General features: G+C 40.3%; 1 protein-coding gene and 1 pseudogene across 2 annotated transcripts in view; both read right to left on the bottom strand.

Moving 5' to 3' along the window:
* The window catches only part of LOC114155577 (cytochrome P450 2F2-like), a 34,490-nt pseudogene extending 32,480 nt beyond the window's left edge, over positions 1–2,010 (bottom strand).
* The window catches only part of cpne2 (copine II), a 42,712-nt gene that overhangs the window by 6,082 nt on the left and 22,078 nt on the right, over positions 1–14,552 (bottom strand). For both annotated transcript variants that reach the window (XM_028035509.1, XM_028035500.1), the window contains exons 11-14: positions 8,097–8,230; positions 7,024–7,078; positions 6,621–6,672; positions 5,410–5,543 (exon numbers count right to left, since the gene is read on the bottom strand). In XM_028035509.1, the coding sequence (XP_027891310.1) occupies positions 5,410–5,543; positions 6,621–6,672; positions 7,024–7,078; positions 8,097–8,230 (375 nt within the window). The remainder of the gene's footprint in view (positions 1–5,409; positions 5,544–6,620; positions 6,673–7,023; positions 7,079–8,096; positions 8,231–14,552) is intronic.

The following is a 14,552-nucleotide window of genomic DNA, read 5'->3' as shown; positions in this document are numbered from 1 at the left end:
TCTCCACTCAGAGAACTGGGCTCAGATTATAAAACTAAATGTGTTCGAATCCATCCTGAGTTGAACCTGAGAGGACGAACCACACCATTAAGTCACATATGCGTTTTCTGATGTCATGGAGTCTTGAGCTGATTGAGACTGACAGATTTAATCATCCCTGGATCCAAGACAATGAATTTAAAGGAGAAAATGAGGCTTCCTAATCCTACTGTCGAGCTAAAAATATATGAAAAGAAAAGCCTAGTCAGAGTCTCAGCTGCAGAGCAGTGTAACAAAGAACAGGATGAGACTCAGTGCCAGCAGCCAGAGATAACAGATGCACTAACTTGTTTGTCCCCACAGCAAAAAGATTGAATAAATAAGGAGTAAAAGCTCCCTGGACAAAAGTGCACCACTGACAGCTTTTGTGTTGCTGGCTAGTAAACAAAACAGTGTCATGTTTGCTTTTCTTTGGTGTGATTTGCCCAGAGATATAACACTCTGGTTATTAAATCAAATAAAAGGAAAAGAGAACAAAGCAAGAAAATCATTGCAGAAGGAGAAAAACCGTAGATGCCTCTCATACGTCTATATTCGGTGGATTTGAGCAGGAAAAGATAATTTCATCTGACATATAAGAGCATGACTCAATGAAACCTGAAGGATGATTAGAAGGAACAAATACACTGTGAAAAGATCAGGAGTGTGTGAACTTCTAATCTTTTGACCACTGCAAAGAAGAGGCAAAAACTTAACGTTGCTTTAAGAAGAGAAACTCTGGTGTCTGTGATGATAAGGGTGCAAACAGTGGAAAAGTGTCTGCAGAGACGTAGAGAGGTTGACTCTTATTGTATATTAATATCTATATTTACATGCTAATTGTCACATGAACTTTCAGTGGACTTTTGAAATGTTGCAAAAAGGAAAAATGCTAATTAAGCGTGCTTAGAGAGAATCAACGAGACTACACAAAGCGTGATGTCATCAGATGTTGACACTACGCATGTAAACAGGAAGTAGGGCTGCAAACTAGCATGAGGCTCACATCTCACAAAGATGGAGAGAACCTTTCCCTCCCAGCTGGAGTTTCGTGCCTCAGAATCCAGAGATACACCCAAACTCAAATTATGATGTGTGACGTTGGCTACGTCATAATTTATTCCATCTCCTCTTTTGCACATGAACTGTTTGACAGAAAAGCCTCAAGCTAGAACATAAACCTTTTATCCGAAACTGAGAAAGTTTTTTCGGATTTCAACGTTTCCATCCGGCGTTCTTAAGTTCAAAATATGCATTAAAAACATTGAGGAAACACGGCTAATGTCAGTCTGTTAACGGTGGTCTGGGACAAACTTAAATTTTTATTAATAAATCTTAAATCTACTAAACACAACTAAACTACATTTAGCTGTGATCATTTCTTACTCTCCCCTCCCATGGGCCCACCACCCGTGGGAGGGGCCAAAGGGGTTGGGTGCACTGTGCGATGGGTGGCGGCCAAGGGAGGGGGCCCTGGCAGTCCGATCCTCGGTTGCAGAAACTGGCTCTTGGGACGTGGAATGTCACCTCTCTGGTGGGGAAGGAGCCGGAGCTAGTGCGTGAGGTCGAGAGGTTCCGGCTAGAAATAGTCGGTCTCACCTCGACGCGTGGCTCTGGTTCTGGAACCAGTCTCCTTGAGAGGGGCTGGACATACTTCCACTCTGGAGTTGCCCAGGGAGAGAGACGTCGGGCAGGAGTGGGCATACTTGTTGCTCCCCATCTCGGCGCCTGTACGTTGGGGTTTACCCCGGTGAACGAGAGGGTAGCATCCCTCCGCCTACGGGTGGGGGGACGGGTTCTGACTGTCGTTTGTGCTTACGGGCCGAACGACAGTTCAGATTACCCACCCTTTTTGGAGTCCTTAGAGGAGGTACTGGAGAGTGCTCCTCCTGGGGACTCCCTTGTTCTGCTGGGGGACTTCAACGCTCACGTGGGCAACGACAGTGAGACCTGGAGGGGCGTGGTTGGGAGGAACGGCCCGCCCGACCTGAACTCGAGCGGTGTTCTGTTGCTGGACTTCTGTGCTCGCCATGGATTGTCCATAACGAACACCATGTTCAAGCATAAGGGTGTCCATATGTGCACTTGGCACCAGGACACCCTAGGCCGCAGTTCGATGATCGACTTTGTCATCGTTTCATCGGATCTGCGGCCGTATGTCTTGGACACTCGGGTGAAGAGAGGTGCGGAGCTGTCCACTGACCACTACCTGGTGGTGAGTTGGCTCCGGTGGTGGGGGCGAAAGCCGGTCAGACCTGGCAGGCCCAAACGTGTTGTGAGGGTCTGCTGGGAACGTCTGGCGGAATCCCCTGTGAGACGGAGCTTTAACTCCCATCTCCGGCAAAACTTCGAACACGTCCCGGGGGAGGTGGGGGACATGGAGTCTGAGTGGACCGTGTTCCGTGCCTCCATTGTCGAGGCGGCCGATCGGAGCTGTGGCCGCAAGGTTGTCGGTGCCAGTCGCGGCGGCAACCCTCGAACCCGTTGGTGGACACCTTCGGTGAGGGATGCCGTCAGGCTGAAGAAGGAGTCCTATCAGGCCTTTTTGGCCTGTGGGACTCCGGAAGCAGCTGATGGGTACCGGCGGGCGAAGCGGCATGCGGCTCGGGCGGTTGCTGAGGCAAAAACTCGGGCGTGGGAGGAGTTTGGAGAGGCCATGGAGAAAGACTTCCGCACGGCTTCGAGGCGATTCTGGTCCACCATCCGGCGTCTCAGGGGGGGGAAGCGGTGCAGCACCAACACTGTTTATAGTGGGGATGGTGTGCTGCTGACCTCTACTCGGGACGTTGTGGGCCGGTGGGCAGAGTACTTCGAAGACCTCCTCAATCCCACCAACATGCCATCCACTGAGGAAGCGGAGCCTGGGGGCTCTGGGTTGGGCTCTCCAATCTCTGGGGGCGAGGTCGCCGAGGTGGTTAAAAAGCTCCTCGGTGGCAGGGCCCCGGGGGTGGATGAGATCCGCCCGGAGTTCCTTAAGGCTCTGGATGTTGTAGGGTTGTGTTGGTTGACGCGACTCTGTAATATCGCATGGACATCGGGGGCAGTTCCCCTGGATTGGCAGACTGGGGTGGTGGTCCCCCTGTTCAAAAAGGGGGACCGGAGGGTGTGCTCCAATTATAGAGGGGTCGCACTCTTAAGCCTCCCTGGCAAGGTCTATTCAGGGGTCCTGGAGAGGAGGGTCCGTCGGATAGTCGAACCTCGGATTCAGGAAGAGCAGTGTGGTTTTCGTCCTGGTCGTGGAACACTGGACCAGCTCTACACCCTCAGCAGGGTCCTGGAGGGTGCATGGGAGTTCGCCCAACCAGTCTACATGTGTTTTGTGGACTTGGAGAAGGCGTTCGACCGTGTCCCTCGGGGAGCCCTGTGGGGGGTTCTCCGGGAGTATGGGGTACCGGGCCCTTTGATACGGGCTGTCAGGTCCCTGTATGACCGGAGTCAGAGTCTGGTCCGCATTGCCGGCAGTAAGTCGGGCTCGTTTCCGGTGAGAGTTGGACTCCGCCAGGGCTGCCCTTTGTCACCGATTCTGTTCATCACTTTCATGGACAGAATTTCTAGGCGCAGCCAAGGTGTTGAGGGGATCCGATTTGGTGGCCTTAGGATCTCATCTCTGCTTTTCGCAGACGATGTGGTCCTTTTGGCTTCATCAGATCGTGATCTGCAGCTCTCGCTGGATCGGTTCGCAGCCGAGTGTGAAGCGGCCGGGATGGGGATCAGTGCCTCCAAATCCGAGGCCATGGTCTTGAGCCGGAAAAGGGTAGAGTGCCTTCTCCGGGTCACGGGGGGTGTCCTGCCCCAAGTGGAGGAGTTTAAGTATCTCGGGATCTTGTTCACGAATGGGGGAAGAAGGGAGCGGGAGGTCGATAGGCGGATTGGTGCAGTGTCTGCCGTTAAGCGGGCGTTGTACCGGTCCGTCGTGGTGAAGAGAGAGCTGAGCCAAAAAGCGAAGCTCTCGATTTACCGGTCGATCTACGTTCCCACCCTCATCTATGGTCATGAGCTTTGGGTCATGACCGAAAGAACGAGATCGCGGATACAAGCGGCCGAAATGGGTTTTCTCCGTAGGGTGGCTGGGCTCTCCCTTAGAGATAGGGTGAGAAGCTCAGTCATCTGGGAGGGACTCAGAGTAGAGCCGCTGCTCCTTCACATCGAGAGGAGCCAGTTGAGGTGGCTTGGGCATCTGGTCAGGATGCCTCCTGGACGCCTCCCTGGTGAGGTGTTCCGGGCACGTCCCACCGGGAGGAGGCCCCGGGGAAGACCCAGGACACGCTGGAGGGACTATGTCTCTCGGCTGGCCTGGGAACGCCTTGGGATTCCCCCGGAGGAGCTAGAAGAAGTGGCTGGGGAGAGGGAAGTCTGGGCCTCCCTTCTGAAGCTGCTACCCCCGCGACCCGACCTCGGATAAGCGGAAGAAGATGGATGGATGGATGGATTTCTTACTCTCTGTCCCATTTCACCACAAAAACCTGTGAAAACTGTTATTTACTCTCTGGCTCTGGTTACGTGGAACATGTAGCAAAAAGACTGGAAATTCATTTAACTTACTTTATTTAGCACTTTTAAGTCCAGAGATGAATTCATTAAATTGTGATTATTTTTAATAATTATTCGTATGGCATTTTAATTGTGTAATTATTTGTAATTGTTGTGTAATCTTTGCTGCCTCTTGGTCAAAACTCCCTCAATAAAGAGGTTCTTAATATCAGTGGGACTTTCCTGGTTAAATAAGGTTAAATAAAATGAAAATGAAAAATAGTTTGAAAGGAAAACAGGATATCATCTGCAAAAAAAAAGAACTTAGTGGAGTAGTGAGTTTCTCCACTAAGACATAAACATAGAAACATGTGTTTCTAAAACAGAAGTGGCTCCATTTATTAAAAATGGATCTAGTCTGAAACTGTTCCTTCCCAAATCATCCCAAAAGTTTTCAAAATAGTTTAGATCAGGATGGTCCAAAAGACGGATCATATTCTCCTAGAAGAAACTAAAACTGCTTTGGTTAAAAAAAAAAACATTGTATTTTCATAAGATCTTTAAAAGAATCTTCTGACAAACATAAAACGTGAATCTAACTTTAAAAATAAACAATCCAATTCTCGGTCAAATAATACAGAAGAAAGTTTGAGAATCACCTGTATGAGCAGAAAAAAATCTCCATTTATAGATAAAGATCCCACCTGGACAGTGGTGATGGAGAGGTGGGTTGACAGAGAAGCAAACTGTCACAGACTGAAGCGATGCCTGGCTGCATTTAGACATTTTTATGGTTCTGGTTTCAGCAGCTGTCTGGGAATACAGCGCTCAGCCAGAGGCAGAGAGCTGATCCCAAAATACAACCCGAGTATTTGTACATCTGTAAATATAAAACAATACAGCTGAGCTGCGGCTACGCACCGCTGCTTTCTCCTGCTGAAGCGCCTGAGCGGCGAAACGTGCGACGTGGCTGATGATCGGAGCAAAGTTTGTCGGCCCGTAGAAACGGATGTGAGGGAGGCAGGCAGAGTACGCCTGGGCGATGCCCTCCACACCTGAGCATGCAGACGGGAAAATTAAACTGTTAGAAATGTGGAAAATACACATAGATGTTAATAATAACTGTTTTCTGTCTCCTGCAGCCACAAGCGTCTACGATTCGGAGGTAAATTTAAAACTTGCACTGCACATTCAGATGTGCAGTGCAAGTTTATTTTTTCATACAGAATTTGATTTTTAAAATATATACAGATTTAACAATTAAGCAGATATTTGAATGCATTAAAATGTACATTTTTAATACAGTAGATTCATCTATTGCATGTTGCATGTGATATTTAAAGTTTAATATACCAGCTGTTGCAGCTTTTTGTGGTGATAATTCAGCAGACTGAACTAAATCCGGATCTGTCTAAAGAAATCTACTGACCCTTCAATCTTTGGAGGCCAAAGATTTTAGAAGCTGTGCAACGATTCTGAAGAAAACCCAAAATAATGCTCCAACATTTAAATATGGATTCATACATTTAAAAAGGACTAATCATCATTTAACCGGAGCATTCCAACTCAAAAAAAGCAATTTGCTGAAAGATCAACAGATAATATAAAAAAACTTCTGTAAATATTTTCTACCCAAAACTCATCAAAAGCCAGTTTTATCTTCACCTGGTTCAAATTTTGTAAAGAAAATCTCCTATTAAGAAACGTTTTTCTATCCAGTTATTTATCAGTTAATCTAAAAAATAATAATCAGATCAGCTCTACACTGTTAAGTAGAGCAGAAAGGGCTTTCTACATTATAGTATTTCTTTAGCTGCAGATGCATCCTTTGCTACAAATGGTCAAACGTACATGAAAGGAATGCTACGTTGCAAAAAAAGTTTATTTTCTTATTTAAAAAATAATTAAATTATTTATTTGTTTGCATATTTCAATGTATTTCTAATATTGTATAAAAGGCCCAAATGAAAACTCTGCAGAATGTGGCCATTTTTATCCAATTAATCCATTAATCAACATAATAATCGATTACAAAAAATTGTTAGTTTCAGCCCTATAATGTATGTGAAAGATAAATCAAGTAGAGCTTTAGTTTTTAAAGCTGCTGTAAGATCTCCAAAAAAAAAGCTCACCGTAACAAAAGGGATTAGTGGGGTTGAAGTTGATGGCAAATTCATGCGAGACCTGCAGAGAAACGAAACAGGAACTGATGGTTTCATCCTCCATCAAACTGGAGAATATTGTTAAGGAATATTGTCAATTTCTCCCACACCTTCCACCTCCCTCCCATCATGTCTCTGTGTAAGGCTTCTTTGTCCTTTTCATCATCTCAGCGCCATGGCAACACAGATAGGTTGACAGTTGCGTAATCATCTGAATATGCATGTACAATGTGTATGATGTTATCTGTGTGTGTGAGGTGAATGTTTATAAGAGGTTGGCTGAAAACCCGCCCTCGCCTCTCTGCTGCACACGTTTTCTGTGTTTAGCACACAAACAGAAAATAAACTCCGTCCCCGTCCACACGTGTTGTACCTTCCAGTCGGGTGGGAGTTGAGCTCCGAATCCCAGCGCAGGAAACATTTTGTCGCTGAGGAGGAAACCATGACAACAGATTGGAACATTAGTTCAATCTTTTTTCTTCGTTTTTTTCATTCAAATGTAACAAATTTAGACAGGAGTGGCAATGAAAAAAGCAATTTGGTAGAAAATTCAAAGTCTGACCAATGATTACATTTCCAAAATAGATTTTTTTTTTCTTGTTAATTGCTGGAATAATAATAATAGTAAAGAACACATATTAGAAGTTGTTTTTATTACAACAAACTCAGAACGGTGTTTACATTAAAATTAAGAATTTGCAAAAGTTTCAGATAATAAATCTGAATTAATTTTCATGCTGGTTAATTGACATCAGAGAAAATGAAATCAAGAAGAGAAGAGTGAGCTTCCACCAGTCTGACTCATCCTCTGTAATATCTAAAGTTAAAAAGTCAATTCTAGCTAAAATGTATTGAAACTTTCAAATTTGGGGAAAGTTAAAAATGTTACTCTTTTCAGCTTTCAGATAATAGAAAATATGTTAGCAGTCCTAAAATATTTACAAACATCACAAAATGTCATTAACACTATAAATATGACTGATAAACCTGTAATTTATCTTCCGAGCTAGAAAATAAAGTTTGGTGTCTTGACCTTTGACACGTTGGTTCAGAGTTTTGCTTTTTTTTTTTTTTTAGGTATTTATGTTTTGCTTCCTGGTTCCTTCCAACTGTTTTTGGGTTCTGCTCTTCATCATGTTGTGACAGTTTTGTATTCCAGTGGAAATTTACCAGGATAATCCACAACATGTAGATGTAAAGCACAGTTTCAGTCAAAGCTTACGTCAACTCATCAAACATGTCATATTAATTTAAATTATCTGAACTGTCCCTTTTCCAGGGTGAATTATGCTAAAAAAAAACAACCAGAATATTTTTTTTAATTCAATCATTTGGAGCACAACTTTGATTTTAGAGAAGTATACATGGTTATCCATACATCCTAACATTTGAACTAATAACTGCAGCCTGAAACAACTTAGCATAGAAGCTGAGCTCCATCCTTACGTGTCGTAATCCTGTATGATTTGGCCAACAGCTAAAATGGCCGACAGATACTCGTTGCTGCCCAGCGGGTTGATGTAGTGGAGAGACGACGGCTCTCTGGGGTTTCCGTTAGACGCTGTGAAGTCTATCCCAACCTGAGGAACACCAAGTAGAGATAATTATCTTAAGATCAGCACAGTTAGTTTAACACAAATAACGTTGATGGAAAATGCTTTGCGAGGTCAAATGTTAAAGTCAGCCTTATTTTAAAAAGCTTCACATGTGGGATAGGGTTAGGGTTAGAGAGGGTGCTGTTGGAGAAAAGTTTTAAAAAGCAGCTTCTGCGTCATGTTCATGTTGATTGCCACCCTGAACTTATTTATTACATTAATATACAGACGTACTGTAAAAAACGGTATTCATTGTTATTTTCTGGTGATTTATGATGCTAAAGATCCCATGTGGCTCAAGAATTGCATGTTGCAAACCCCTGGTCTGAGTAGAGTGCAGCCCTGATTATTATTTGTGCTCTTATGTTTGTTTTTTAGACTCTGTGCTGTAACCTGTAGCTTCTAAGCCTCTTAAATCTCATTTAAACATTAGCCTGCTTTGTTTACTTTAATCTGGAGCCAAAAGGAGTCATTCTGAAGCAACTAAAAAAAGAGCAAAGATGGAACATGTGAAAGTACAAGAGAGAAAGATTGGACTGGAGTCTATGTTACATATTTCCCCAATACTAGTGTATTAACTATCAGTAGAATTGTCTGTTTTTTTTACCAGATTCTAAACTATTTAAATCTAGAACATCTTATTCCATTAAACATGTGATCTAATTTGTTCTACAGAACAATTAAAAAAATAGTGATGTTATTCTTATAAACCAGAACAAAACAAAGAAAAAACAAGGCATGAAATTCGACTCGATTCAAATAGAAATGAGAAGGGACGGGTCAAAATGAGTAATAAATAACAAACACATTCTATAGCGTGATAATGAGCTCAGCCAGGCTCTGAATCGTTAGCAACCCGAGGAAGAGTGAGCTCTGCAGCAGATGGTCTGATCTCTCACACTGAAGTTAAGATCTTGGCGTCTGCAGGAGATTATATGAAGGAACAGGCTAAATCCACGAGTCCATGGACAAACTTTAGAAACTTTTTCATCATAGTCATATTCAATAAATTAGACCAGACACCATGATGAGTCTTGTTAGCTAGATTAAAAGTTTTTTTTTTTTTTTTTAAATAACAACCTTTAAGCAGGACTTACGTAAACATTCATTAAAGCCACATTTCTGTTTTTAAAAATAGCTATTTATTGGTCTGATTTAATATTAAAATTTTAAATGCCACGTTTTGATTTGCTGTTAGCAAAAACTGATTGTGATTAAGAGAAATAAAGATGTTAAGACATCAATATTTATGTAATTAATCTATAAAATGTCCTTCGCTTGGTGATGTAGTTATCAATAATTTGTACTTGTGAATGAGAATAAAAACAAACCAGGTGTGCTGCTGCTACATGTTCAGCACTGAGATGCTATTTTAGCACAACTTCAACACAATAATAGTCTTTTGCAGCATCCAATCAGATCGATTTTTGAAGAAAGCCCCAGTGGGCCCAGAGAGGCGGTTTTGTCACTTGTGCGTCAGATTTACAGTCCTACCAGAAACATATGAATACAAAGGTTCCAGCTCTGGATTTTGTTTTATTTAATAAAAATAATAAAAAATAAAGCAAAATAGGTGAGTTAAAATATTTAACACAATAAAATCTATATAATTAATTAATTGAAATGAATGCATTAAAGTCCTGGCTTTACCTAAAATGTTATAATATTCATGATTATGATCAGTGGATGTAAATTTCTATAAATTACATATGTTGATGGACACAGACTTTCGAAGGTCCTCAAATAAAGAACTGTTAAATACGATGGGGTGTTAGGTAAGATTCCAACAAAAAACTCAGAAATTTTTAGATTAATCTCAGAAATTTTCTATTAAAAAACGTTGAGATTTCTAAGCTCCAGAAATTTTCAAAAGTTTCGACTTGAAAACTTGTTTCTCCCTAAAAGAGAGGTTTCTCTCTTCTAGGTTTCTCAAACTTCTCTAACTTTTTCCATTTTTATTTTTCTATCTATCTTTCTATTTTCTATCTAAAACACAGTTATAGTTTATTCCCAGAAGGCTGGAAAAAATACAAAACTTTCTGTAACATTACACAGAAAGCTGAGTTTAGAAATGCGATATTAGAAATCTGTAGGTAATTTGAATGTTTACAGGAGATATTCCTCCCAGCGTACACTTCAGCGCTGCCTCTCATCATTTTCTGGTGTGCGTCTGTTTGGGTTTACAACGCGCCTGAGCAAACTGACAGCTGATGGATCATCTCCGAACTATTACAGCGCTCGTCCTCCGTTGCCCTCCACTGACAGATGTGACAGCTGTGAATGTGATGAAGGATGAAGCCATCCTGACTTGTTCTGCGCTTCAGGCTGGTTGTAGTTTTTAAACACGTAGAGCTAATAAAACATGACAAACGGTTTCAACAGGAGAGGTTTCACTAAATAAAAGAGACACGTCTGATTACTGTATATTTTACAGCAGGGATTGTTTGAGACTTTGACTACACTGACAGCTCATCCCACTACCACCAACTTCCCGTTGAGCAGCTGACATGCTGACATTCACACTGAAGTTTTATTATTGGCTTCTCTGTTGAATATTCGCCAGAATCTCTGACACATTTGCAGCTGAACAGCCAGAGAGATGATGGAGGGGAGCGAGGATGGACGAAGGTGTCAGAGCGTTTGTGAACGCCTTATTCTTTCCTTCTGAGACGATCAACAACAACATTAAAAACATTTTAATGTTTTTGAGTCATATTGCACTTATCTATTTATAATTATCCGAGACGTATTCTATTTAAATATAAAGTTGCAAAAACTACAACAGAGACAGATTACTTAGAGTTTTAATACAAAGAAAACTAACATGAGGTGAATGTAAAAGCTGTTATTCTCAGTTGGGATTTTATACGCCTACATCATATACACTAAATGGCATAAAGAATTATTAATTAAATATCACTAAAACACAAAATCAATGACTGATCAATGTGAAAAGCTGTTCAATATTACTTAGTTTTACTTGAAAAGGTAGTTAATTATTAATATTTTAACGGTTTGTTAGAGAGTTTTATCAATACTTTCTGGCACAACCGGGTCTTTAAGGACATTTGTGATTTTGATATGGCTCAGGTTTCAGTTTGACAAACCTGACATAGAAAATAAACAGTAAAATAATTTACATTTAGTACTGTTGGTAATGCTAACAACTAAAATTGCTCATAAAATAATCTTAAAACCATTTTTAAAAATATCACCATCATATGACTAAAACAGTGAACTGCTATTGTGCAAATATGGAGAGTACAGTAAATATAGTAGCTATCAATTGATTCATTAATAATTTTATAAATTTGGGAAGTGCTGCATGAAAAGAAATAACATTTTATTCAAAGCCAATCCTGATTGTCTTGTAGCTTTCCTAACAAGAAGGTTTTTTTACACTGCGACGAATCCTCCAAAGTCTCTCTTTACCACCAGTTGACAATAAAACTATGAATGATATGAAGAATTCAAAATGAATAATATCCTGAGTCATTTGAAGTGAGCCTCACCACCAAAGCAGGTTGTTTCTTTGTGTTGTCGCAGAGGAACGATGCGTTCTCCTCTGGCTCCCACAGCGCCGGGCAGGAGAGACGTTCCCCCCCGGCAGATTAGGATTAAAAACCTCGCTAAGATTGACTGAACGCCGCAGAACGGCTCGTCTTTCTTGGCTGGTTTTGTACACAACAACTTCTGTGTGTGGCTGTAAAATGGTAGTACCAAAAAGGATAGACGATGTCACTGGTGACTGGGTGTCTGTGAGAGATTATTCACGGTGAATCAAAATTAGTGTCAGTTTGCATAAGCAGCTAGTGCAGAAAATATGTTTGAAGAAATTCTGTGGACCTCTGCAGCTAAAACTCACCAGAACGTTTGGTTTGTTTCTGAGCAGAAAAACTGTAATTTGGGATTCTGCATATCAACAAAAGACAATGACAACAATCATTCAGAAGAGCATGTGTAAGTATTTATATATAATAGAAATGTGAAATAATAAAATTTACACTTAAAGGATTCAGTCTGCAGTCTGAATACTGCTTGATGTTTCTCCCGACTCCAGCAGGATTTATTCTCGTAATGGCTCTAAACCTCGGAGCTTAAGAAAGCTGCAGGATTCACGGTTCCTCTTTTAGTTTTAATAGGTTATCAAACGCTGAGCAGAGCATAGAGGAGAGAGTTTCCTGCTACTGCAACCATCTCATCAGCGAAAACTGGGAGATCCAATGGAGAAGAGAGAATTAGCAACTGAATAGCAGCAACTGCAGCTGATGTTTAAAGGGCCAGTTGTTGATTTTATAGTATTTCTGGATAGTGTAATGTAAGATTGAAAAAGGTCTTAACTCTTAATTATGTTTATAGATAAGAAATAAAAAGGCCACGGCGGGTGGAGATTTATTACACTGTTCCACAGATCATCTTACAGTACAAAGTCAAATCTCCCCAAAATCTTAGAGTCAGTCTGTTTTATATCATTTTCACTGGTGTAAGTTGGTAAGTTTTGACCAATAACGTTACTGCCTGTGTTTGACTTGTGTCCTTACGTAAGAATTACATCAGCTTTTAAATGAGTGTATATTGGAGTTTCTTGGGAATATTCAGACCTATTGACCCCCAACATCTGCTCCGTTTCAAAAGGGCTAAACAAGCCACTCCATCACTCACATGCTATTCTTATCGGTCTAAACAGCTTTCCTCCCATCACATTTTGGTCCAATTTTATGCTTTGTAAGCAAGAAAAGAGAAGGGAGTTCCAAGTTATTCAGGTCAAACTGACCTTTAACGGCGCCAGATTTCCTCAGTAAAAAGCAACTCATAAAGAGTATTTCTGCTTCTTCAGATTGACCCAGTCCATTTGACACAATACATTTCTTTTAGGTTAAAACATATCTTAGTGTGAACCCACCAAACAGCATCATTTTTAACTATTAATATAATTATATTCCTCTACAGTAACACGTTTAACAGCAGTAGGTTTTACATCTAAATGTCATTTACACTGACTTGTATGAATTAATTGTTTCTAATAATGGAACAAAAGCATTTTCAAAAGTAAATCTGTGATTATAGCTTTAAATATATGTATCTATGTTATGTATGGCTCAGATTTTTAAGTAGTGGAAGTTTGTAAAATGAATAAACATAAAACATTGGATCAGCTCTTATGACTCAGAGCTCGTCTGTTGCTGCATATTTCTCATAAATATCAACGGTGAGCTGAAAACAAGCCACACTCTGGTCACTCTGCTGACATAAAACTCAGTTTGTTTGTTTTTCTGATGATGTAAGTTCATATAAACATTTCTTCTACTTGATATGAAAGCTGAAGAATATGAATCATCTCTAAAATGTCTGAGATATTATGGGAGTCCTTCACTCTTTCATCTTTCCTTCTGATATAACAACAATATGAAAGATGAGCTGCAGAAATCTACAGTCATATTCAATAGATTAAAATATACGCCCTAATGAGTCTTATTTATCAGATTAAAAGCAGATATTAAATACAATTTACATTAAGTCCATATTTCTATTAACTGTTGTATATTTTTAGGTAATATTCAGATTTTAAATGGCATGTTTTAATTAATTGCAAGACAAAAATAATCATGATTAATAGAAATAAAGGCTTTCAAACATCCATCTGTGTGTAAATAAACTTTAGAATCTGTTTTATTTTGTGATAATGTTCCTAAAATAAATGTCCTCTATAATAATATTCTAATTTATTCATTCTATTCAAAGTCCAAGTCACATCAAGTGATTATTCTTAATATCAGAAATCCATTTTTAATGGAGTCACTAAAATAAACAAAAGCTTTAAAATATGCTGGATAAACTTTTCTCTGTAATTTCTGTATCTGCATTTTATTGAGGGGTGTCGGAGTAAATTAGTTTAATACGTAAACACATTCAGAATGGGATTCGGTAATAATAACACTTTTAATGCAAAGTTGGAACTTTTAATGGACTTTTAATGCAACTTTATTTACCGAATTAAACTTCTTGACAACAATCATAAATATTTATGAAAACTCCTTCATGTTCATAACAGATGTTATGTTTATGCCAATGTCATGTCAGTCTCATGCAAACCCCTTCAAATAAAGTGTTATCAATAAAATATAATAAATTTATAGTTGTTAAAACGTTAGAGGGGTATGAATACTTCTGCACTGTACTGTTGTTTTCTCTGAGTCTGTAAATATGACTAAACATCTATTACATCATCTAAATTCACTTCTCTCTCTCTCTTAAAAAAGAAAATGTCCTTAACATTCATCGGCGGCACAGAACGTCACCATAGCAA

The sequence above is a fragment of the Xiphophorus couchianus genome, chromosome 2, assembly GCF_001444195.1.
Source record: "Xiphophorus couchianus chromosome 2, X_couchianus-1.0, whole genome shotgun sequence".
Classification (NCBI taxonomy): Eukaryota; Metazoa; Chordata; class Actinopteri; order Cyprinodontiformes; family Poeciliidae; genus Xiphophorus; species Xiphophorus couchianus.
The sequence above is the reverse complement of the archived record's forward strand: the minus strand, read 5'-3'. Positions and strand labels throughout refer to the sequence as shown.